General features: G+C 39.6%; 1 protein-coding gene and 1 pseudogene across 1 annotated transcript; one reads left to right on the top strand and one right to left on the bottom strand.

Moving 5' to 3' along the window:
- Window positions 1-16771: 16771 nt before the first annotated feature.
- On the bottom strand, window positions 16772-21641 carry LOC115698883 (calcium uptake protein, mitochondrial). The gene is made up of 7 exons (XM_030626089.2): window positions 21012-21641; window positions 20840-20907; window positions 20294-20517; window positions 20136-20219; window positions 19510-19723; window positions 17444-17740; window positions 16772-17302 (listed from the first exon to the last, which is right to left on the bottom strand). The coding sequence occupies exons 1-7, from the start codon at window positions 21367-21369 to the stop codon at window positions 17084-17086; spliced, it is 1464 nt and encodes a 487-aa protein (XP_030481949.1). The 5' UTR covers window positions 21370-21641; the 3' UTR covers window positions 16772-17083.
- On the top strand, window positions 18924-19303 carry LOC115698894 (large ribosomal subunit protein uL29-like; annotated as a pseudogene).
- Window positions 21642-23382: the final 1741 nt, after the last annotated feature.

Here is a 23382-nt window from a genome sequence, read left to right as displayed (position 1 = left end):
TAATTAATGATTTTTTCTTTTCACGTAAGAATTATACGATAGTTACTTGCTTTGCCATGTATTTATGAGAATTTATATATATATTTTTGGGTGATTCTATAATGCACACCTTTAAAATGAATGTACTGATGCATCCTTAACTTGTTTCGATACCTAAAAGAATTTTTTAGTCTAATTTTTTTTTTCATATTCATGTACGTTATATCTATTTAAAATATCCTACAAAATTTTGAAAAATTCAGAATAATTTACAATATAGAAAACAATGTTCAAACAGTCTATTTTACACGCGTATAAAATAAAATAGTCACGCGTGCAAAACGCTATTTGAACGTAATTTTCGCCATGTTAAACTTTTCCGAATTTCTTAAAATTTTGCAGGATGTCTTAAATAACTATAACGTACATGACTATGAGAAAAAATTTAACCAAAAATTTATTTCGGATGCTAAAACAGATAGGAGTGCATCAATATACCTATTTTAAGGGGGTGCATTGTAAAATTTTCCTATATTTTTTAAGCGATGAACAACAGAGGAAAGTTCAAAATTACATTTCTCAGGCAATTAATTTTATGATTCTTTTACCTTACCAAAAAAAACAATAGATAATAAAATATTGTGATTCATCTATTAAGAAAAAAAAAAGCTACCCTTCTTGGTGTAGCTTCTATAATTTTTTGTTTTTAGATTATAAGACACGTTAAAAATTTAATTTGTCATATTTTTTTAAGAATAATTTGCGATATAAATATAATTTAAGTATTATTATAGTTAAAAATTAAATTTAAATATTTATTTACAACATAAAATTAAATTTATATATTTATGTTGTAAATTATTATTTTTTAATTAATAAATAAGCTGAATTAAATTAATATAATTGACACTGACTGCTCATCAAATTAATTAATATAAAAGCCAGCAAGACTGTGAGAGGGGAAAAATGCTGTTTATGTAATAATAATAATTTTGGAATTATTATTTTATTGTAATCATTTATTTATTTGTTGGTGCAAATTCTGTCATAAATAAGGTGACGCGTGTAGAGCACGCATGAGAAAGAGAGTTTGGTTGGTTTGAGCGTAAAAGAATTGGCGCCAGAGAGGCAGACATCCAATTTCACCTGTAACGTAAGTATAAGGCACAGAGCTACAAAATCCGGTGGGTCCCACTCTCTAATACCTTTCACTGTTCTGTTTCCACTTTTTAATGATTTACCGCACGTGCCTACCTCTATTATGTACTTAATAATTTAATTACAATTTCATTTACCTTATTTTTATTCTTATTTTTATATAAAGTTTTGGGTAAATTTCAGTATAAGTTTCCAAAATTCTATATTTGTAAAGGATAAATTTAATATTTATTTTTAGTGGTATAAGTACTTAATATTTATAAAATTGTAATTTTTCTTTAATTTTGTTAGTACAGGCTCTGTTTTGAATTTATTAAAAGAACATTTAGAAATAACTGATACTACATATTTTTATCTAGACCCCATGATTAAGAATTTAAGTCTTATATGTGCCCTGTTTAAGATAATAACAGAGTCTGTACTGACAAAATTAGAATGATTTTAAAGCATCATGTTACCGTTTCATTCTTTAATTTTTATGTTTCAACTATTTGTATCACTATTTAATTTGATAAGGAAAGAATATTCAATGAGAAAGAACAGATAAATAAAATTAAGAAAAATAAATAGTAAATTGAATTATTAAAAATATTATTTATATTAGTTTAGGAATCTTTTACATTTAGTTTTTCAAATTTTTTTTACAATATTAATAATAATTATTATATATTTTCTTTTTTAAAATTTGATATTAATAATTTTTTTCACATGATAATAATTAGATATGTCTTTTTTAAAAAAAAATTGATATTAACAAAAAAAAATTCACGTAATCATATTTTTTTTAATTTTTAGATTAATTAATATTTAATTACTTAAAAATGCAAAAAATGAGAAAAATAATAAGGTAGAATAAAGTTATTTAATTTATTAAAATAATAGTAAAATATCAATTTGTAGATTTATGCTCTAATAAAATATTAAAAATATAAAAATTAAGGAGAGAATAGAAAAATAATTTTATAATAATTTTAGAGCGTCATGTCACCGCCTGTGCACTCTTAATGGTAATACCCATTAATAAGTATTTCATATTCCATATATATATATAGATTCTCTCAATTTTAATATTTTTTTTAATTATTTTAATATACAAATTGATATTTTACTATTATTTTAATAATTTTTTATATAAAAAAAAAGCATAAATCTACAAATTAATTCTAAAATCACTTCAAAATTATTTTTTCTTTTCTCTCCTTAATTCTCTTAATTTTAATATTTTTTAATTATTTCAATCTACAAATTGATATTTTACTATTATTTTAACAATTTTTCTATAAAAAAAAAGCATAAATCTACAAATTAATTCTAAATCACTTCAAAATTATTTTTCTTTTCTCTCTTTAATTCTCTCAATTTTAATATTTTTTAATTATTTTAATCTACAAATTGATATTTTACTATTATTTTAATAATTTTTCTATAAAAAAAAGCATAAATCTACAAATTAATATTTTACTATTATTTAATAATTTTTCTATAAAAATATAAAATATTTTAAAAATAGAAAATAAAAAATAAATTTCAAAAAATATTAAAACTTAAATCAAATATAATTAATCGTAAATTTCATTTATATACATACATAGAATATCAATCAATATATATCTTCACGTTTTTAGCTTTTTTTTAAAAAATAATAATAATAATAACAATGTGTACGTTTTTGTTTTTTTTAAGAAAAATAAGATATAATAATAATAATAATAATAATAATAATAATAATAATAATAATAATAATAATAAAAGAATCAGTTGTACGTGATACTTGAAATAATATTTCAATTACTTTTTACCACGTTTAAATTTTTTATTAAAAAATATTAATTATTTTTTAACAAAAGCCTACTTTACGTATTTTTTTTGAAATTATAATTTTAATGTCAAGTATCACATAATTATAACTAAAGAGCATTGTTATTAGGCATCAGTGGTGCCCAACACAATTTCATAGGTGGTACCCTACGATTGGTTAGCGATATTTCTTAAATCTTATTTTTTTTTAAGTTATATGAGATCTGCTACTTAATAACACAAATAGTAGTATGATACCAAGGAAGATTACCTTTTAGCATTTCTCATAACTAAAATATCACATTTTTTTATATTATTTTTCTTTTTCTTAATTAATATATTTAAAAAATAATAATCACTTTTTAAAACATATTAATTAATAATAACAGAACAAACTAATGAATTTTCTCCAATGTCTTAAAAATGTTAAAAAAATATTTAAAATTCGAGATAAAATTTAAGATTAAGATATAGATTTGAGAAATACAATAGTGACGACGACTACAAGTAGAGATGGAAATTGGGCGGTTAATGCATGGGGAATGCAATCCCCGCCCCCATCCCCGCTACCTATTTATTCCCCCATCCCCGTCTAATAACCTACGGATTTGGGGTAGGAGAATATCCATCGGTTATGGGAAACCCATCGGGTATCCATTAAGGCAAAATGAAAAAAAATAATTGAAAAAAAAATAAATTAAACCAATATTCTCACAAATATTTATTATGCATTTATAATCCATAGAAGATAAAAGACAAATCTACCTAAAAAAGTATAACCTAGTAGAAAATAAAAACTAAATATATCTCAAAGTTTGAAAAAAAAACAAAAAAAACAAAAAAAATCATAACCCAAGTATAGTATCATAGTCTCATACCTCTCAAGCCTCCCAACAAATTAAAAAGTAAACAGAGATGAAACTAAGAATCGAGAAGAAAATATCTTTACATATGTAATCTACAATGATCATCAGCTTACTATCGTCATTAGATCTTCATAATTTTAAGTATATGATATATAATTTTAATTATGGATTATAATCAAAATAATTTTGATTATCAATGATATATGTTGCTCCTAAATTCGCCCAATATACGTGGACCAGTCAAGAGGGGACACGTGGATCAAATTACTTGAGAAGAACTGCTAAGTCTTTGTATGACACCAGGAAGCATTATTCGCATGGGTCCCGGAAGATGTACCCGGAGTACAAAGTACTCCCGGAAGCGAGCATAGCTTAAAGGCACTCCGGGATGTGTCAGGTCTCTCCCGAGAAATCAAGTCGCATTTAATGCTGCATGGGAGGAAGCGTGTTGGGACTGTAACACGCAATAAAGTCTCGACTAAGACAACCCCCAAATGCTAGCCGCCACAAGAATGATCATTTAAGTCTGGGGCCGACTCCGCTACTCGCAAGAGTCATGTCAATCATAAGACAAAAAGGACATTCTCCATAAAAACCCTACAGCACCTAGGGATTTGACCATGCATCACCCATGGTATATTCATCGGAAATGCCCAACTTTATGGATACTTACAGACACATATGTAAGAACAATACTGGGGATTACCCCACCAAAACACTATAAATACCCCCTCAAAGCTCATTTAATGGGGTCGGAGAATCTTGGTTGCTCAAGAGCAAAAAGAGAAAAAACTCACCAAGAACATTCTTTGTATTAAAGAGAGAAACATTCTCCCAAGTGTAAAATCTGTATTAAAGATATCCATTAATATCAGTGGCTCGTGGACTAAGGCTCATTAACGCCCCAACCACGTAAAAAGTCTTCATCTCGCTTTCTTACAGCTCATTATTATAATCATACTTTACGAGTTGCCGAAAATCTCGGTCAACATTTTGGTGCTTTCATTGAGAGCTGAGGAAAGCTGCTTCACAACAAGCATTTAACTTCACGATAATGGTGGAGACAAGGGCTACACGTCACCCTCGCCCTCTAGAAGACGCTCAAGATCCCAACGAAGAGGATGTAGCCTCAAGAGCAGCAGAGGAATACGAGGAAGAAGTTCCAGATGAAAACCACGAGGAGCATCTCGACGAGTACGCTTACGATGATGGGAGCTACCAAGAGCTGGTGCTCCTCAGACAAAAAGCTATCGATCACGAAGCTGAGATCGAAGCTCAGAAAGTGCAAAACCAAAAGATGCATGAGGTGATGCTAGCCATGCGTAAAGCCATGGAGGCAAACTCGGCATTCACGTGCATCCCAAGGCATGGCCGCCGGACTCGACGGAGAGCCGCCTACGTCTTCGCCTAATTCCCAAGAAGAAAGGCCTCAGTGGAACCTAGCCCTATAAGGCACCCCGCCGAGGAAAACCAAACAAAAAACCCTACTTCGCCCCCGGTCGAAAGAAAAAGGCGCAGGATCCGCGTAAGGTCCGCTCGCATTTCCCGCGGGAAAGGTCCGCAGAGGGGCAAGCCCCAAAGCAGGGAGTCTTGGCCCTCAGATCGAGGGACCGAAAAGCGTTTCCGTGCACCAGAACCGGGGTGAGGGAAGAGGAGGACAGAGATGTCCACCCATTGATCCGAGAAATCAAATCAATGGGAATCAAGGTGACCTCCGGATCACTCGATCAAAAAAGATACGCACCCGAAGTCTCCTGGGTACCGTAAACGAAGGGATTATGGCAGAGCTTGCCATCCTTCGAAAAGATATTGCCCGAGTCTCCCGAGGCAGTGGGAGATGACTCGACTCACGGGACGTTGAGGACCGGGAGCCCCGTGCCAAGCATATCCCGGAGGCGCAGCTCCCTAAAAACTTCAAAATGCCGTAAATGGCGCATATACCGGGAACTCCGACCCCGTTGATCACTTGTCACGATTCAACCGAGTCATGACAGCCATGCGGTCAGCAATGACGCCAAATGCCTATGCTTCCCCCTCACTCGAGCTCCGGCGGAGGAATGGTTCAAGAAACTAGAACTGTGGATCTGGTGGGATGTCGGAACAAACTCCAAACCAACTTCCGAGACAATTTGTCGCCGCCAGAAGGTCAATTTCGGAGGTGAGTGCCTCGACTAACATCAAGCAACTACCCACCGAGACCTTGAAGAATTACATCGCAGGTTCCGAGAGGAAGCCTCGAAGACCAAGGTCGACGACGGACAATGCCTTGCGCTTCTCCAAGCAGAATCCGCACCGGGACTCCCTTCGGAACGACCATGCGCAAGAAGGCGCCGCTAGCCTTCAGGACTCTTAAGCGAGTCCAAAAATATATTAACCTCGGTTAAGCTTCCAGTATCGTGGCTTACGGAGGCTATTATCCCACCGGATAGCAGGATACATGCCGAGTATCGCCCCTGCACCGTCCCGACCGCGACCCTCCGATTGCGCGGGCATGGCGCTTCCGCTACTCCCGGATACGCCGTGGCCAGCTCGCCCCCCGCGTCTTCCCACTACGCAATCCGTCCGGGTGAATGGACGGCTCCTTCACAGTCGCCCCAACCGCTAGCTTAATGTGCCCTACCCAAGGGTCTAAGCAAGAGATCTTCCAAGGGTAGCACCCGAACTAGAGAAAAGCGCCAAAAGAAGGGGTACACACCCCAATACACCCAAGACACGAGCTCACTCGACTTCAGAACGTGTCTATTTTGCCACAAGGCGAATACGTACACGGAGGCCCCACCATATGCATGTGGACACCTCCCGAAGAGATCCGAGTAAAAGGTGCGAATATCACAACGATATTGGCCACAAGACTAACGAGTGTAAAAATCTCAAAGATGAGATCGAGAATCGATCCGCTTGGGCCACCTCTATGAAAGGGATCAAAAATAGGTTACCCCACCTTAACCCGAAGTGTGTGGCAGGGGGCATGCCTTCTGAACACCAGGGGGTACAAGCAGAGCATTGCCTCCACGCTCCCGCAGTGACGCCAAGATATACCCGGACTACCGCCCCGCCTAATGGACGGGTGGCCATGATCTCCGTGAGGTCCCCATATCGAGGAAACACTCGAAAGGAGCCGAAGAGATATGCCGAGGCCGCAAGGCACAAGTTGAGGTGTGGGAGGTCACTCAACTCCCAAATTTCAAAGGCCCCGCTTAATGGACCAGCCCCATAACGTTCACGAAGAAGACGCCAAGACGCGTGCGTTTTCCTCATCACGACCCGTCGGGTCATGAGACCCCCATTGCAAATAAAGTAAGGGCTGTGGTCTTGATTGATAATGGAAGTTCCGTGAATTTGCTCTTCAAAGAGGCCTTCACCGCGATGTGGTTGACCGACCGGACCTCTCTCCTAGCGGATCGTTGTACCACTGTGGTTTAACGGACAACTCTAATCCCGATGGGAAAAGTCGTGCTCCTGCCACCCCGTGCCCGGGATACTCCCTGCAGCACGTTCAAGTATTGCACCTTCGTGGCAAGTAGACCGTCCAATGCCCTACAACGCAATTCCCGGGCCGACCGCCCTCGTCGACTTTGGTGCAATAACTTCTATCCGACACCTATGCCTAAAATTTCCTACCCAGAAGCCGAGCTCGGAACTGAGGGGAAACCAAGGAGAGGCCAGTGCAATGTTACAACGTTGCCACCCACTTGCCAGTGCTCATGGTCCGGGGGCCCCCTGAAGTAGAGAAGGCTGAAGAAGACGAGTTGGATCCTCGTATAGGATCCGAAAAGGTCGTAGAACCAATGGAGGACGTCGAAGAGATACCAGTGTATGGTTAACCGGATGTTTAAAAGCCTCCTGGGACGAAACATGGAAGTATATGTAGACGACATGCTCGTCAAATCCAAAGCATGCAATAGCCATGCAAACGACTTAGAAGAATGTTTCGAAGTCGTCCGAGATACGCATGAAGCTCAATCCGAAGAAGTTGTACCTTCGGGGGTCAAGCCTCGGGAAAATTCCCGGGCTTCATGGCCACCAAAGTGGGGATCGAGGCGAACCCGAGAAAATCCAAGCTCTCCCGGACATGCCATCCCCCAAAAAACATAAGGACGTGCAAAGTTTGACCGAAAGGCAGCCGCATCGAGCCGTTTTATCTCACGATCCACTGACAAGTGCATACCCTTCTTCAACATACCGAAGAAATGCCAAAAGTTCGAATGGACTCGACGAATGCGAGGAGGCATTCAAAAGGTTAAAAGACCATATGGCCAAACCTCCTATCCTATCAAAGCCCGTCCTCGGAGAAGACTTCGTTCCTTTACTTGGGCCGTCTCCGAACATGCGTCGTTAAGCCGCATTGGTCCGGAGGAAGAAAAGATTCAAAGCACCCCGTGTACTATGTTAGTAAACGCATGATAGGCCGAGACAAGGTACCCGTCATTGAAAAGCTAGTATTCTCGCCTCCCGATGGCATCACGAAGCCGAGACCATACTTCCAAGCCCATCCGATCGAATTTTGACCAATCATCCACTCCGCAAGTTCTCCGTAAACCCGAAGCCTCCGAAGACTCCTCAAATGGGCAATGGAACCGAGCCGCTCGACTTGCATTACGTGCCCCGATTTCCGTAAAAGGCCAAGCCTTCGGCGACTTCATCACCGAATGTAATGAAGCCGAGGCAACAACCAATACTCCGAGCCACCCATCCCCACTTGGAGAGTATTTCAGGGATGGAGCCTTCAAATGAAAATCTGCTCAGAGCCGGAGTGGCTATGATATCGCCTACCGGCCGCGCTCCAGCAAGACTCCGATTCAACTTCACGCCTTCGAATAATGAAGCCGAATACGAGGCCCCGATAAATAGGCTAAGGTTGGCTAAAGCCGTAGGAGCCAAGAGGGTGGAAGTCTGCGCCGATTCTCACTCGGTCGTAAACCAAGTATCCGAGAATACCAAACCCGCGCGAAAGGATGGCCGCATACGTAACAATAGTCCGAGAATCGCTCCACGAGTTCGTCGTACTATAAAATAGAAAGAATCCCCCGAGAAAAGAACGCTCACGCGGACCGTCCGGCTAAGTTAGCCTCGACAAAGATCGAAGAGCCGGGGGTAGTACCAAGGGAACGCTTGCGCAGCCAAGCATCAAAATAAAAGAGACCACACAAACGTTGGGCAAGAACCCAAATCCGGATGGTCCCCATCATAAAATACATAACCTCGTGAGTTGCCCCACAGAGAGGCACCGTCTCGAAAGATTCAGATCGTGCTCATCGTTATGTAATGATGGATCAAATTCTTCTACCGAAGAGGACTCAAAGCATGCCTTATTTAAGGTGTGTTGACCCCGAAGCTAGACAAATCATGCCGGAGGTCCACGAAGGGTTCCGTGGAGATCATACGGGAGGACCTGCCTTCAAAGAAAATATTGAGTAGGATACTTCGGCCAACAATGAAAAAGATTGCATGTACTATGTCCAAAAGTGTGACTCGTGCCAAAGGTACGCGAACATACCGAGAGCTCCTCCAAATGAGATCACATCGATGACAAGCCCCCGGCCCTTCGCGTCCGTGGCATGATCTCATCGGTCTCTACCTACGGGAAAAGGAGGAGTAAAGTATGCACAAGAAGCAGCAGACTACTTCACCAAGTGGACAGGCCGAGCCTATGAAGACAATAACCGCTAAGAAGGCGTTGGACTTTGTTATCAAAAACATAGTGTGTCGATACGCTTACCTCACAAAATAGTCTCGTACAATGGAAAGCAATTTGATTGCGAGGAATTTATCGACTTCGCAACCAACACGAGCAGTGAAAAGCTTCTCCGCGTAGCCCGCCTCAAACAAACGGGCCAAAGTGAGGTGGGCCAATAAAATCCTAAAGGTCACCTTGAAAAAGAAGCCGCCGGCTTTGTAAAAATAACCGGCCCGAAGAATTGCCATGGTATCGTGGGCCTACCGACGACCCCGTAACCACAACCGGCCACTCGCCGTTCTCAATGGCATACGGCTGTGAAGCAATGGTCCCGGTGGAAACATTATTCCCATCCCACAGAGAACGACCTACGATCCGCCACTAATCGTGCCCCCGCTTCCAAGAAGCTCGGGATCAAGTCGAAGAACTCCGGACGAGTCCCAAATACGCATGGCCGCTTATCAAAAGAAGGTGACCAAGTATTTTAACTCCAAGGTTAAAAACAAAAATTCGCTATCGTGACATGGTCCTAAGGGTCTTCCTACCACCCAAGAACCCGAAAGGGGGGTGCTCGGACCAAATTGGGAAGCGTGACCATATGAAATCGAGGACGAAATCGGCTTCCGGCACTTACAAACCGAAAAGAATGGACGGAACTACCGTCCCAAGAGCCCGGAATGCCGATCACCTCGTAAAATACTACCAAGATAGCGAATTAGACTTAGCTTTTGTTCAAAGGGTTTGTACCGTCCAAATGTATGCCTCCTCTATATTAATAAACCGAGTGCCTTAAAAACAAAGTTTCTATGCCACTCGTGGGTACTAGTGGTATACCGCACTGACAAACAAAAACAAGCTAAGTAAAATATCCCGACCCAAAGGGCAAGTCAAGCTAAGTAAAATATCCCGACCCAAAGGGCAGTCAAGCTAAGTAAAATATCCCGACCCAAAGTATGTCAAGCTAAGTAAAATATCCTGACCCAAAGGGCAGGTCAAAAAACATGCGCAAAAATAAAGAGCGTAAGTATGAAACCCTGAGCCAAAGGACAGGTTGAAATATATAAGGTGTGACAAAAGATCGCACATATATATAAATAATAAAAAATAAATAAAAAAAAATAAAATATCCTAGCCCGAAGGGTAGGTCATACACATAAATGGCCCGGGATGTGCCTTAAATTGTCTCCCCTTCAAATAAAAGCCGCCGCCCGTATGTAAATTGTTCTAAGGCACAAAGTATGTACAAAGAAAAAAAAAAGGAGTTATAAAGAGAACGGGTACAATCTCGGGTCAATAATATGGCAAATTAGTCACCGATGGCTAAGACGAGGTCCGATCCGTGCTCAAGCTTCCGCATCAAGTTCTTCTTCTTCTCCCGAAATTTGGCAATCATGTCCCTGCTCCGGGATAAAAAGAAAGCTTCGATACTCGATCATTGGTGGCCCAAGCCATGTATGTACACCATCATCAAAGCGCTTCGGCACGGCGCAGGAGACGGAGAAAGGAGCTCGCCCTCGGCCTTCCCCGATAGGGATCGATCTTCGAAGTCCCGAGCTCCTTCAACTCCGCAGCCTGTAGCTGCGCTCGATTCGATATCCGACCGGTGAGTCTCCTGCAGACCTCACCTTGGCGCCATTTCATCCAAAGCCTCCCCCGGCCTCCCGAAGGTCTCGCCTAGCCTTCTCGACAGCCCCTGCTCGAGCCCTTAGCTCCTCCCCGATGGTGGGCCTCCATCCCGCCTTCTCCGCCGGGCCTCGCCGGATCATGTCCTCCGCCCGAGCCCTCCCTCCGATGGCCTCCTCCTCCCCGGCCTTGGCCTTCTTCCTTGGCCTCGTCGTCGCTTCGGCGCCTACAGCCTCCCGGTAGATCCGCTCTCCGCCGTAAGGTCTTGAGACCTTCGACGTCGTTCATGTCCCCAAAATCGATTGCAGCGAAGCCATGGCTTATGATGTTCTCGGAGAGGCGACTCACCGCCCGCAAGCCGAACCATGACGGGTGCAAGGAAAAATTCCTCAAAGGAAGAAAACAAAATACAAACACCAAAAAAGGAAACGCAAGAAATTGCAAAGTACTTACCACTTCGAGGAATGGCCGAGGTCCCGGACCGGGAAGATGGAGTTCAGTGGAAGCGCAAGTGGCAAACCGCTCGGGCGCACAGCCGCGTAAGCCGAGAAGCGAACTCACCTGTCATTTCCGCGCAAAGTGAGCCAAAGGGGCCCTAGGAGGGGACGAACTGGGCCTCCGCTAAAGGATCCAGTGTCGAGGTTCCACTCGGATCATGATAGTCCGAACCGCTTAACGCTCGCCTCAACCTCCGCCGTTGCATCCTCCCATGGCCTCCACATCGCATACCCCCGGAATACTCGTCCATAGCGTAGTCAGTGTCGGCCATGCGAAGCTCCCCGCCTTGCCTCATCCCCGAATCGGTGAGCTCAATGTGAGGAGGAGCAGGATTTTCCTCCATCGGAGAAACCCCGCCGTCTAGGCCATGAATGGGAGTGTTCGCCCTCCGAGTGCCTCTTCGCTCATCCCGGGCAACCATATTGCCCTTACGCTTGCGAATCGAGCCACTTCGGTGCTCCTCCTCGTCCTCCTCTCGCTACCACCGGAAGCGGCTCGAGGCTCTCCAAGACACTCGCGCTTCCTCCGAGAAGTCCCACCCTTTCCCCTCGGCCTTCTCCTAAGCACCTCCTCGTCATCCACTAAGTCAATGGTTTCGGGAGGGGCGCCGAAGAAACCTTCAAGGAAGGGGCCGGGAGAGGAGAGCGAAAGCCGGAGGAGCCACCGAGTATGGACCCCGCAAGTCGTTCCAGGATGGCATCCATGGAGGTACCGTTCCAATAAAATAAGCAAGTGTTAGAAGTCCGTGAGAAACTGCTTACAAAAAGGTGCACGAATAAACTACTCCTACCCGACTCCCTAATTCGCCCTAAGAAAGTCCCGAACTTTAATGCCGGCAAAGCATCATCTCCAAGATAACCGTCCGAGGGCCGAAACCACCGGACGCTATGTAAGCCGACTCGACCTGCGGAATAGGGTTCCCGAGGGCCGGGACCCATCCGGACCGACCCAGGTAATCTCCTAAGTTTGTAAAATAAAATTCCTTCAATGATCTCACCACGGCCGACGGCATCTTAAACCTACGGAGACGCTCGTCGAACCCTATGGGCCTACGATTGGTATATTCATCAACGAAGGGACATACCGAATTATCAAAGGAGACTTACCACCGCCCGTGCTAAGACGGAGCGCCCCGAGTTTGGTTCTAGGACCGAAGGCCGAGGCCGGAAGTCTCGGTTCTCGAAGAACCTTCAAGACGAAGCGGGTCCCCCTACGAAGGACCTCCAATCTCTTCGAAGAATCTTGTCAAAAAATTTTGCCTCGACTTCCCGCCGATGGCTTGGCTCCTCCGCACCACCGGCTCCCCACGCGAAGCCCTCTCCTGCAGGCAACAAGCACTAGAATACGCCTTCTCCCCGGGCCTTCCGAGAGATAATCTTGGTATTTCTTCTCTCGCCGTAGCAATAAGCTCATCCCGAAGGCCTTCTCCGCAACCGCGCCCTCACGTTAGGGCAAATAACCTTGGAAAGGTCGGAGTCATCCACGGATTGGTGAGAAAGGATAAGTTTAGCCTTCTCGCAATTCTCCGTGGTGACTGTGCCCCGACGTCAAGATCGCATGGTCGTAAAGAGGCGAAGGCTTGGGCCCTTCGAAGGAAAGCTCGAGTGGTGAGCGTCCGCCGGTAAGGTGGGATTCGCACCCACTCCGTGAGAAGCTCCGGATGGTCCACGCCCTAAAACCGAGGAGAAGAAAAATGCGTGGCGTACTCCTAACATGAGTCCTGCTTATTATACGAACCATCCCTTCGTTAACAGGTGGATCCGAACCCATAAAAACCGTCCTTAAGTTTGTCCCCTTTCGGGACTCGATACAAGTTCATAAAAATATAGGCCTCCGCCGGCCGGAGACTTAGCCGCGCTGAGTAAAAATAAATAAGCCCGATAGCAGTGCGTAAGCTCGGGGGAATAAGTTGGTATGGCGCAAGGCCGACAAATACAAGAAAATTAACAAAATAATCCCGGAGCGGAGCATAGCACCGCCATCGATGGGTCCGACTCCAAGCCCCGAAGCCATCATAATTAAGGTCAAGGCCTCCGAGTCACGGGAGGCCGGTGGAAGGTCCCCGAGGTAGAGGGTTTGATTCCGCCTACATTAATGATGTTCTCCTACTCGCAGGCGGTGTCGTGGTCGATCGAAGCCCGCCGCTTCCCCACCGCAGCGCGGACTTGTACCCTTCCCCGGGCGACAGTCCCGCAGAAACCTCCTCCAGGGTGGCAATATTCTTCCCTTTCTTCTTCAAGACTTCGAGCCGTGCGTACATGTTATGCTCGAGAAAAACAAAAGAAAAGAAAACCAAAGAAGCTAGGCCCCGTACCAAACCCTAAACCAAAAGGGAGTGGGGTCCCCTAACCGCCGGATGAGGCCCCCTCCGACACGTGTCACCCGGGAAACTCAAAAGAGAATCCTCGAACAAGTGCCTCAAAAGGTGCGGTAAAATCACAAAAGTGGTTTTGCAAAAAGGGGAAGAAAAGGGAAAAGTTTTCATGCCCTAAGCGATGGCTAAACGAAGGATACATGGCCTTCTTCAAACAAAACTATACGCCTACTACAGAGGCATGACAATGACGACTCTACGCCTAATACAAGAGAAACGTAAAGCAACTCGAAGAACTCAAACCCTCATACCCGTAAATCTCTATACGAACCCGTAAAACAAACAAAATAAATGTAAGCGTGTTATTATCTAAAGATGCAAAAGACTTACAAATGATTGTTGAACCGGGGTACCGGCATGGCCGAGCGGAGTCGAGAAGCCGGCAAAAACCGAACACTCGGAAAATTACAGGAAGTGTTTAAGTGTTAAGCGTTTGTGCTACTTTGAGGAATTTTTCTCCGAGAAATTCGAGCAAAGATGGTAAGGAATGGAAAGTAACCGAAAGGAAGGAAAGGTGGTGGCTTTTATAGGCAAAAAGTGCATGAGGAACAAAGTGCGTCTTCACCTACCAATCGCATCACGGGGGAAACGCACGATTCGAATTCCCAAAAGATCAACGGCTAGATCAATCTACTATTAAGGCGTGCAAACGTTCGAGTATCCGCCCGACACCATCAATGCGCCGCATCAATCATGGGGCGTGAAACGAATCGACCTCTCGCAAAAGTGAATCACCGCATTTAATGCCATTATTAGACACACCTTCACGCGCCCCCAAGTCGTATCATAAGACCGAGGAGGCTACTGAAACAAATTCCCCGCGAACAAACGTATTGTCGCATTAAATAACATCATTTAATGTGCCCCCACACGCTCGAGGCTCGAGCTGGGGAAATGAGGAGTCAACTGGAGATACTTGAACAAGCCTTGGTTTATTTTTACTAAGTAAACAAGGCTTGGGGGGTAAATGTTGCTCCTAAATTCGCCCAATATACGTGGACCCGCCAAGAGGGGACACGTGGATCAAATTACTTGAGAAGAACTCGCTAAGTCTTTGTATGACACCAGGAAGCATTATTCGCATGGGTCCCGAAGATGTACCGTGAGTACAAGGTACTCCCGAAGCGAGCATAGCTTAAAGGCACTCCGGATGATGTGTCTCTCCCGAGAAATCAAGTCGCATTTAATGTTGCATGGGAGGAAGCGTGTTGACCGTAACACGCAATAAAGTCCGACTAAGACAACCCCCAAACAAGAAACAGCTACAAGAATGATCATTTAAGTCTAACGACGCTACTTCACAAGAGTCATGTCAATCATAAGACAAAAAGGACATTCTCCATAAAAACCCTACAAGACCTAAAGTGGATTTGACCATGCATCACCCATGGTATATTCATCGGAAATGCCCAACTTTATGGATACTTACAGACACATATGTAAGAACAATACTGGGGATTACCCCACCAAAACACTATAAATACCCCCTCAAAGCTCATTTAATGGGGTCGGAGAATCTTGGTTGCTCAAGAGCAAAAAGAGAAAAAACTCACCAAGAACATTCTTTGTATTAAAGAGAGAAACATTCTCCCAAGTGTAAAATCTGTATTAAAGATATCCATTAATATCAGTGGCTCGTGGACTAAGGCTCATTAACGCCCCAACCACGTAAAAAGTCTTCATCTCGCTTTCTTACAGCTCATTATTATAATCATACTTTACGAGTTGCCGAAAATCTCGGTCAACAATATATATACTATATATATGTTAAGAATAAAATCGATTTATATATATATCTATATCGGGGGTTGGATATGGTGTGGATAGTATTATTCCCGCCCCCGCCCCATCCCCGATTTGGGTATTGAAATTGTCTCCCATCACCGCCCCATTAACCACCAAGACGGGGAATCCCCACCCCATTAGAGGCGGATCCCCGCGGTATAAATTTTCATCTCTAACTACAAGTAAAATACGCTAATCACAAAAGATGAGATACAATAATGACAACGAGTGAGATACGGTGATGAAAATAAGTGAGATACAATAAGACAACAAGTGAGATAAAAATAATAATAATAGTTTTGAATGATCGAGATATGAAAATAATGCATTATAGGAAACACTATAATTTTTTTCTACGCAACCCTATTTATTTATTTTTATAAAAATAATTTCTTTTAACAAAGTAAATATTACATATAATAAATTTCAAATTTCTTAATAAATAATAATTAATAAAATTGTGCATTTAATTTTTAGTATATAAAATAAGATAATATATTTATAATCTTTTTTATATATTATAATTATATTTTTAAGTAATTATTTATTATAATATTAAAAAAAATTAAATCTTCACAGCGACTATATTGCCTAGTTAATTTTAATAGAGAAGACAAATTAGGTAGTGTTGAACAAACAAAAGCAAGACAAGAGATGAAGACTAGGCGACTTCTTTTTAGCCTCCTTTCTAGGCTGTTTTGGTTCTTTGGCGTTTTCTTGTAATTAGCCTCTTGTTGCTCAAAAAAAAAAAAATAATAAATAAAAAATAAAAATAAAATAATATTAAAAAAGTGTAACTTATTCAGAATTGTAATTGTGTTAAGACTAAAACAAACATCTAATATATCCATTGATAAAATTACCATTAAAAGAAACATAGGAACCCCTATAACCAGAGTAGAACACATATAATGTCTCAGCACTCATAGAAACATAGCTAATTGAAACTTAAAAGGTGATAAAATGTTTAAATCCACAAATATTAAGTTAAAGTAAAAAAAAAAATACCTGGAATGTCTTAAATCTCTTTTTTGATAAAGAAGTATTGTCTTAAGCTTAAACAACGTACCGTTTCATTTGAAGTGTCCTTCAAAAAAGACAAAAACCGTTTGCTGGTTCAAGAACTTAAAAGATTCACATGAGCAAGTTGAGTATGGATAATAGAACTTTACAGTTAGAGCTTTTAAATTACTTTTACGTTGCCTACAACTATAAACAGCTTTTCATGAGTTTTACAACAAGTTTGAATCTAATCAAAGCTTATAACAGATACATTCAACCTAAGTTTTTTTGACTACCACAACCACATAGTATAATCCCCCCCGCTTAACGAGGTGACACTGAAGACATTGAATTGTGATGAGTACAATTCGCACAGCAAGATAAAAATCCCATCAGTCCCGATTGAACAGGCTGCGCAATCTCCCTTTCCCTTCTATGTAAAACTTTGACGAACTCATCTAAGCTTAGGCATCCATCGTGGTTTGCATCAAACAGGTGGAAAATGATTTCTACCACATTGCTGGTCAGATCTATGCCACAAACCTAATCTCACATTCAAAACATCATATTAAAAGATTGAAGTAAGAGATTTTAAAATCCTGAAATCCCGGTATAGAAAGAAGTGTCAATAATTATGTGCAGAGTCTCCAAAACATAAGAAAGGAACAAGGGAAGACAACTTACATGGAAGGCGGCACGTTGGAAATCTTCTCTTGTTAAAAATCCATTTACTTTTCCATAACTGAATAAAGCCAAAGAAAATGGCTGCAATTTTTTGCGAAGCTCAGCAAAACTTTTGAATTCCTCCAGTGAAATGCGCATGTCTCTAAGATGTGGCACATCGTTCAACTTATCAGCTTCATCAAGCAATTTTTTCAAATGACTCATGTCAGCAGAAGCAACCATGGATAGTGCAAAGTCCTTGGCTGATATGGTTCCTCGTTGTTTGTAGTCATAATGATCAAACTCTAGTCTCAGTATCTGCAAGATACAACCACATATTTGGATATGAGAAATTTTTTAAATATGGAATGATAGTGAAAAAGAGAGAGAAGTCCTCCTAAATCAGAAAAAAAAAATATTAGATTCAGAAAGTTTAAATGCACAAGTTCAATGCCAAACTAATAATGGATTTCAAGCATTCATATATGAAAGCAGATATCAGAATTCACAAAACCGATCACCGAAAAATTCCATATAGAAGAATGCTGGCATTCAGTTCACCCTTGTGCCTAAGTTCCAATTAGCTTCCACTTTCAGTTTTAATTTTATTTCAACAGGTTAAACACCATTTATAACCACATAAGGTTCGATGAGATCTGAAAACATGCAGCATCACATACGCGCACAAATACTGAATGCCATCTTACTCCAGCTACAGAAAGTTGTATTGCTCTTAAACAGATTCACCTAATAATGCACGAGTCCTTGATACCAACTACACACGTCATAGAAAATTGATGATTCAAAATATAGTGTCATAGACATAAGATCTCAATAACTACCGTGAGGGCACTTTATTATGATAAAAAATAATTTTCTTTAAGAGATAATTAATTCCAGAACATTTCCCCAAAACACGTGTTTCATTAAAGTATATTATTCACAAAGATGAGGCAGAGGCAGAGGCAGAGGCAGAGGCCGTTGTTTGAGGAAAAAGGCAGCAGAAGAGGCCATTTTGTTACTCTTGGCGCGGAAGAGCGTTGAATATTTTGCGCAAGAAATTGGAGTTCAAAGTAGACACGTGAACTAATAAGAATACGTCCTTCTAACTCATTTCTATTCCAGTTTCTCTATAAATTGCAATAACATTTACTGTTTTAGGGACTTTTTTCCCTTTCGAGTTATCTACTGTGTTATTTATTTTCTACTGAACTCTTATCAAATTGTGGAGAGATCATGTACTAACTTTAATATTGGGGAGTTTTCTTCTCAGTTGTATTCAAGGACACCACCAGTTGATTTAGTCCACTGGGTGTCTATAATTAAGGACAGAGGGCTTGCAGTGGGAAGAATTTCAATATTTCTTAAATGGGGAAGTTGATAGTATTTGGAAAATTACCATAGAGGAGAGGCTAGCACAACTACGTAACCCCTCTGATTGTTAGGGTTCCAATTTCAGTGAGAGAGAGAGCTGCTGTATGGAAGCTAAAAAAAAGCAGCAATGACAAGAATCAAGGTTGACCAGCTGAGGCAGAAGAACAAGACCTTTTGAACAAGCTTAGGGATCTCAAGGCTGAGCTCCTTTTCCTTCCAGTAGCCAAGGTCATCGGCGGTGCCCTAAACAAGCTCTCCAAGATTAAGGTTGTGAGGCTTTTAAGTTTGGATTGCTCGTGTGTTGACGGTGATATCACGAATGCATAAGGCTGCTGTAAAGAATGTTTACGAGAACAAGAGGTTCATTCCACTCGATCTCCATAGGAAGAAGATCAGGGAGATTTGCAGAAGGCTTACAAAGCATTAGCTGTTCATTAGAGACTGAAAGGGAAAATAAGAGAGATGTCTACTCCCCTCCCTGTGAGAAGGTAGGCCATCAAGGTCTAGGGTTTTAGTGGACCAAAATTTGCGTTAAATTTTATTCTGTAACTTCGGGAGGACTTGTCTCAAGCTAAACCAGGTTATATTTATTTTTCAGAAAAATAATAATAATAACTTCATAAGAATATTTTCTATACGAAACCAAGAACATTACTATCATATGAAAATTCAAACTTCTGAATAATCAAGGGAAAGGAAAGAGAATAGCCTACTTCATCATGCAAATCTTTCATGAATTTGACAAACTTATCATGTTTCAGGCGTTCAGTTCCATTTTCACCAAAAAAGTACTCCACGAGGCCTCCATTTTCAACCGAACCATTGCTTTTTAGCCCAAATCGAAGTCCATCCCTATGGTGAGCCCCCTGTCTGTTTTGTGCTCGCATCAAAGCCATCACTTTCTTGAATTCATCCTTGTCTATCTCCCTATCACCATGTGAATAATTCATTCATCAGAGGACGATTAGATGCGTTTGAATTCTATGGAAACAATACAACAGCATCATGTCATTTCATCTAAATACAAATAAACACTCAACAAAAAAGTACTAGATACCACCATAATCTAAACCTAGCAAGGTCAGCCGGTTCTGGTTTAGCTATAATCTCATCATTTCTAGAACCAGAGAAGACAAATGGCGATAGCAGAAGTCAAAACAATATTTTTTTAAGAACAATTAAGCTCTAAGCTGCTCCTATTTGCTACGTTACTGCTGTCATGGTGGGTGTAGGTAGGGAGAGACTAATTTACAACAATCTTTTCTTGGATGCACTACCTTCAAATAACACCTATATGATATCTTCATATAAGAAATACAAATAAAGAGTAAAGACTGACCCATTATTGTTGATGTCAAACATTTTGAATGCTACTGAAAAGCTTGATTCTGGGAGACTAAGCAGTGTTACGAAAAAAATGTACCTGTAGAGATGTTATGTATTAAAGTCAAAATAGAAAACACCAAAAAAAAAAAAAGCTAAGATATGGAAACTTACTCTTTAAAAGAAATATGACCATCATTATTTACATCAAATAGCATAAAAAGTTCTGAAGGGTCACACCGTATGTCTCCAGAACTTCTTTCCCCCATCAGATACCCATCTCTGACCAGGTGAGATTCAGATGGAGGGAAAACAGGAACAACTGCTCGCATAAGATCAGCAGGTTTCATAAGTATTTCTCCTTCCGAAGTACGACACGAAGCAAAATACTCAAAAACCTTCAGGAAAAGGGACACAACAACACATTGGCATGAGATGAACACATATTAAAAGACCTGAATTCAACTAAATTGTTCATCAATCAACGTAAAATGCAATTGCACATTTTGTATTCTTAGAGTTCATAATCATCCATATTACAGCAGATAACAAGTACATTTTGGAATATCTCAAACTAAAAATTAACGTGAAATCAAGTTACCTAAATACCCAAACAAGAATTATCATTAAATCATAACACAGACTAACTAATGATGTTAATAACTGAGAATAATTAAGTTAAGCTTACACACATCACATATATCATTGGAAATAAAATACCTTCTCAGGAGGACTTCGCAACCTTATACGCTTCTCATAGTTAAAGAAAACCCTCCTCCTATACGCTTCTGCAATAAAAAATTATATATATATATATACATACATCTCTATCTATGAGCAACGCAAACATGTATATTTTTACAAATTAAATATTGAATTTAATGTAATTTACCTCCAAAAATATAACTAGCGCTATGTGCAGGCAGAGAAAGTTTCTGTAACAAGGAACGCGGACTGTGATTCTGCAACGTCACTTCTGAATCTGAATTGACGGTAGAACAGTCAGCGAAAGCCATAGATGACAGGTTAAAGAAATCGAAAGCGGAATCGGTGGACGAAGACGACCAATAGAGAAACCCTAGACCCGAACCCGCCAGGATACCCGAAATCCATTTACGGAAAGAGCCGAATGTAGGGATTTCGTTGTGACTCTCGATGATAGGAGTTGCCGGCAATGGGGCATGAACTTGGCGGGAATGGATCCGTTGGATCGATGTTATGCGGGGAATCGAAGGTGCGGATCTTCTCATGGCGAGGATTTTGAGTGTGTGAGCTACGAGTAAGTAGAGTAGAAATGGACGACATTTCCTTATAAAAGGTTAACTACCGTACCGTGTGAGATTAAAGCTTAAAACAGCCGCGGAGAGTCGTTTGGATAATAGGAACAAAACGCTGTCGTTTAGAAACTGCCTTTTCTTTTGTTATAAGATAACGGAAACGCAAACCAGGGGCGCACCTTTCCCCGTGTGCCTTTAAAAACCCGGAATTGGTTGGGTGGGACTCGCCCACACGAAACTAGGGGTCCTATTTTTTTTTGAAAAGAACTAGGGGTCCTATTTAACTAAAGAGAAATGATAAAAGGCACCAGCTGTGTCTAATAGCCTCTTATGTGTCAATATCGCTATTAGTTAAATTAAGTATCGGGTCTCACATAATTTAATATAATAGCTTTTAGGAAGTATCGCTAGCCACTCGCAACGCGACATGTTGAGAAGGTGTTAAGCACCACTAATGCCTAATAGCAATACTCTTAACTAAATAATAGTAAATTTGAGTTTGACTAAACCTAAAACGTAAGCAAAGCAAATTGTGTTATATTTAGAAAAATAATAATAATAATAATAATTAGCATATTTGCCCCCTGAACTTTCGGCAATACTTAGTTTTGCCCCTTAAAATATACGGCTGGTTAAAAATTCTCTCTAAAATATAGTACTTACATAATTATGCCCCTTCTGTTAGGTTCTATTATCTTTACCGTTAAAAATTAGCATTTTTATTCCCTAAACTTTGATTAATATGAACTTTGCTCCCTTTTATTTAAAAAATAATTTTAAAAATTATAATATTCTATTTTTTGGCAATTATAATATTCTATTAATTTTGAAAAAATAATGAAAATTATTTTAAAAAAAAAAAACTAACAAAAATATTAAATTAATTAAAAAATATTAATTTTACTTAAAAAATTATATTATTCTTATAAAATATTTTTAAACTTTATTTTATTTATAAACACGTATCTTGAAAAATCAAACAAAAATTATTGACAATCTAATAAATTATTTAAATAAACTAAAATTTATTGAAAAAAAAAAAGCAAACTTATTTATATTTATAAATTCATATCTTAATAAAAAAGAAAAATAATTAAAAATTCAATGAAAATATAAAATTATTTTTTAAAAAAAAACTATAAATTAAACTAAAAATAATTTCATGTTTACTTAAACAAACCTACATTTTTTGAGAAAAATAAAATATACTCAAATTTATTCCGTAAAAATTAATTAAAATTTAATTTATTTTTTAATTTTCTTAATCATTCAAAATAACCTTTTCTTAAGATCTACGTTAATTTTTTGAGATTTACTAAAAAAAAATGTTGAATTTTTTTTATTTTTATTCTGAAGGGGTACAATTTGATAGTTGTCAAAATTTATGGAGCAAAGTTACTAATTTAAAAAGACATGTTAGCATTTAAACAGAATAATGAGACGGAACCTAACAGAAGGACTAAATTTCTGTATGTGTAAAAGTTCAAGGGAGATTCTTAACAAGCCGTATATTTTAAGGGCCAAAATCAATATTGTCGAATGTTCAGGGGTAAAATTGCTAATTATTTTTTAAAAAAAAAACAAACATATATAATCAATACATTTAATACAAATTTATTTTACTAATACTCTAAAAAAAGATATTTCACTTACTCAAATATAACAGCACTGGTAAATCATATGACTAATTGTTTATTTTGATTCGGCCAGATTTAGACCCATTAAGAGTATTTGTTTATTTTTATAAGTCACTTATTGGCACTTAATGCATATGAGAGAATAAGATGTATTAGTATAACTTAATAAAATTCAGACATCTTTATAGTTTTATTTTCTAATATTTATATTTATTTTATGATTTTCTTTCCTCTTTTACATCATTACCATTATTCTTGATATCTAATATATATATAATAAATAAAATTTTAACTTGTTTCCTATCATAATGTACTTATATATTTTTTTATATATATATTTATATATTAA

This window comes from Cannabis sativa, chromosome X, assembly GCF_029168945.1.
Source record: "Cannabis sativa cultivar Pink pepper isolate KNU-18-1 chromosome X, ASM2916894v1, whole genome shotgun sequence".
Lineage (NCBI taxonomy): Eukaryota > Viridiplantae > Streptophyta > Magnoliopsida > Rosales > Cannabaceae > Cannabis > Cannabis sativa.
The sequence above is the reverse complement of the archived record's forward strand: the minus strand, read 5'-3'. Positions and strand labels throughout refer to the sequence as shown.

Excerpts from the sequence above, each read along its gene's own strand:
- LOC115698883 (XM_030626089.2), bottom strand. The coding sequence starts at position 21,369 with ATGAGAAGATCCGCACCTTCGATTCCCCGCATAACATCGATCCAACGG. Across the intron at positions 20,518-20,839 it reads TGCGAAGTCCTCCTGAGAAG|GTTTTTGAGTATTTTGCTTC; the intron begins GTATTTTATTTC and ends CTTTTCCTGAAG. Across the intron at positions 17,741-19,509 it reads TGAAAGATTTGCATGATGAA|ATACTGAGACTAGAGTTTGA; the intron begins GTAGGCTATTCT and ends TGTATCTTGCAG.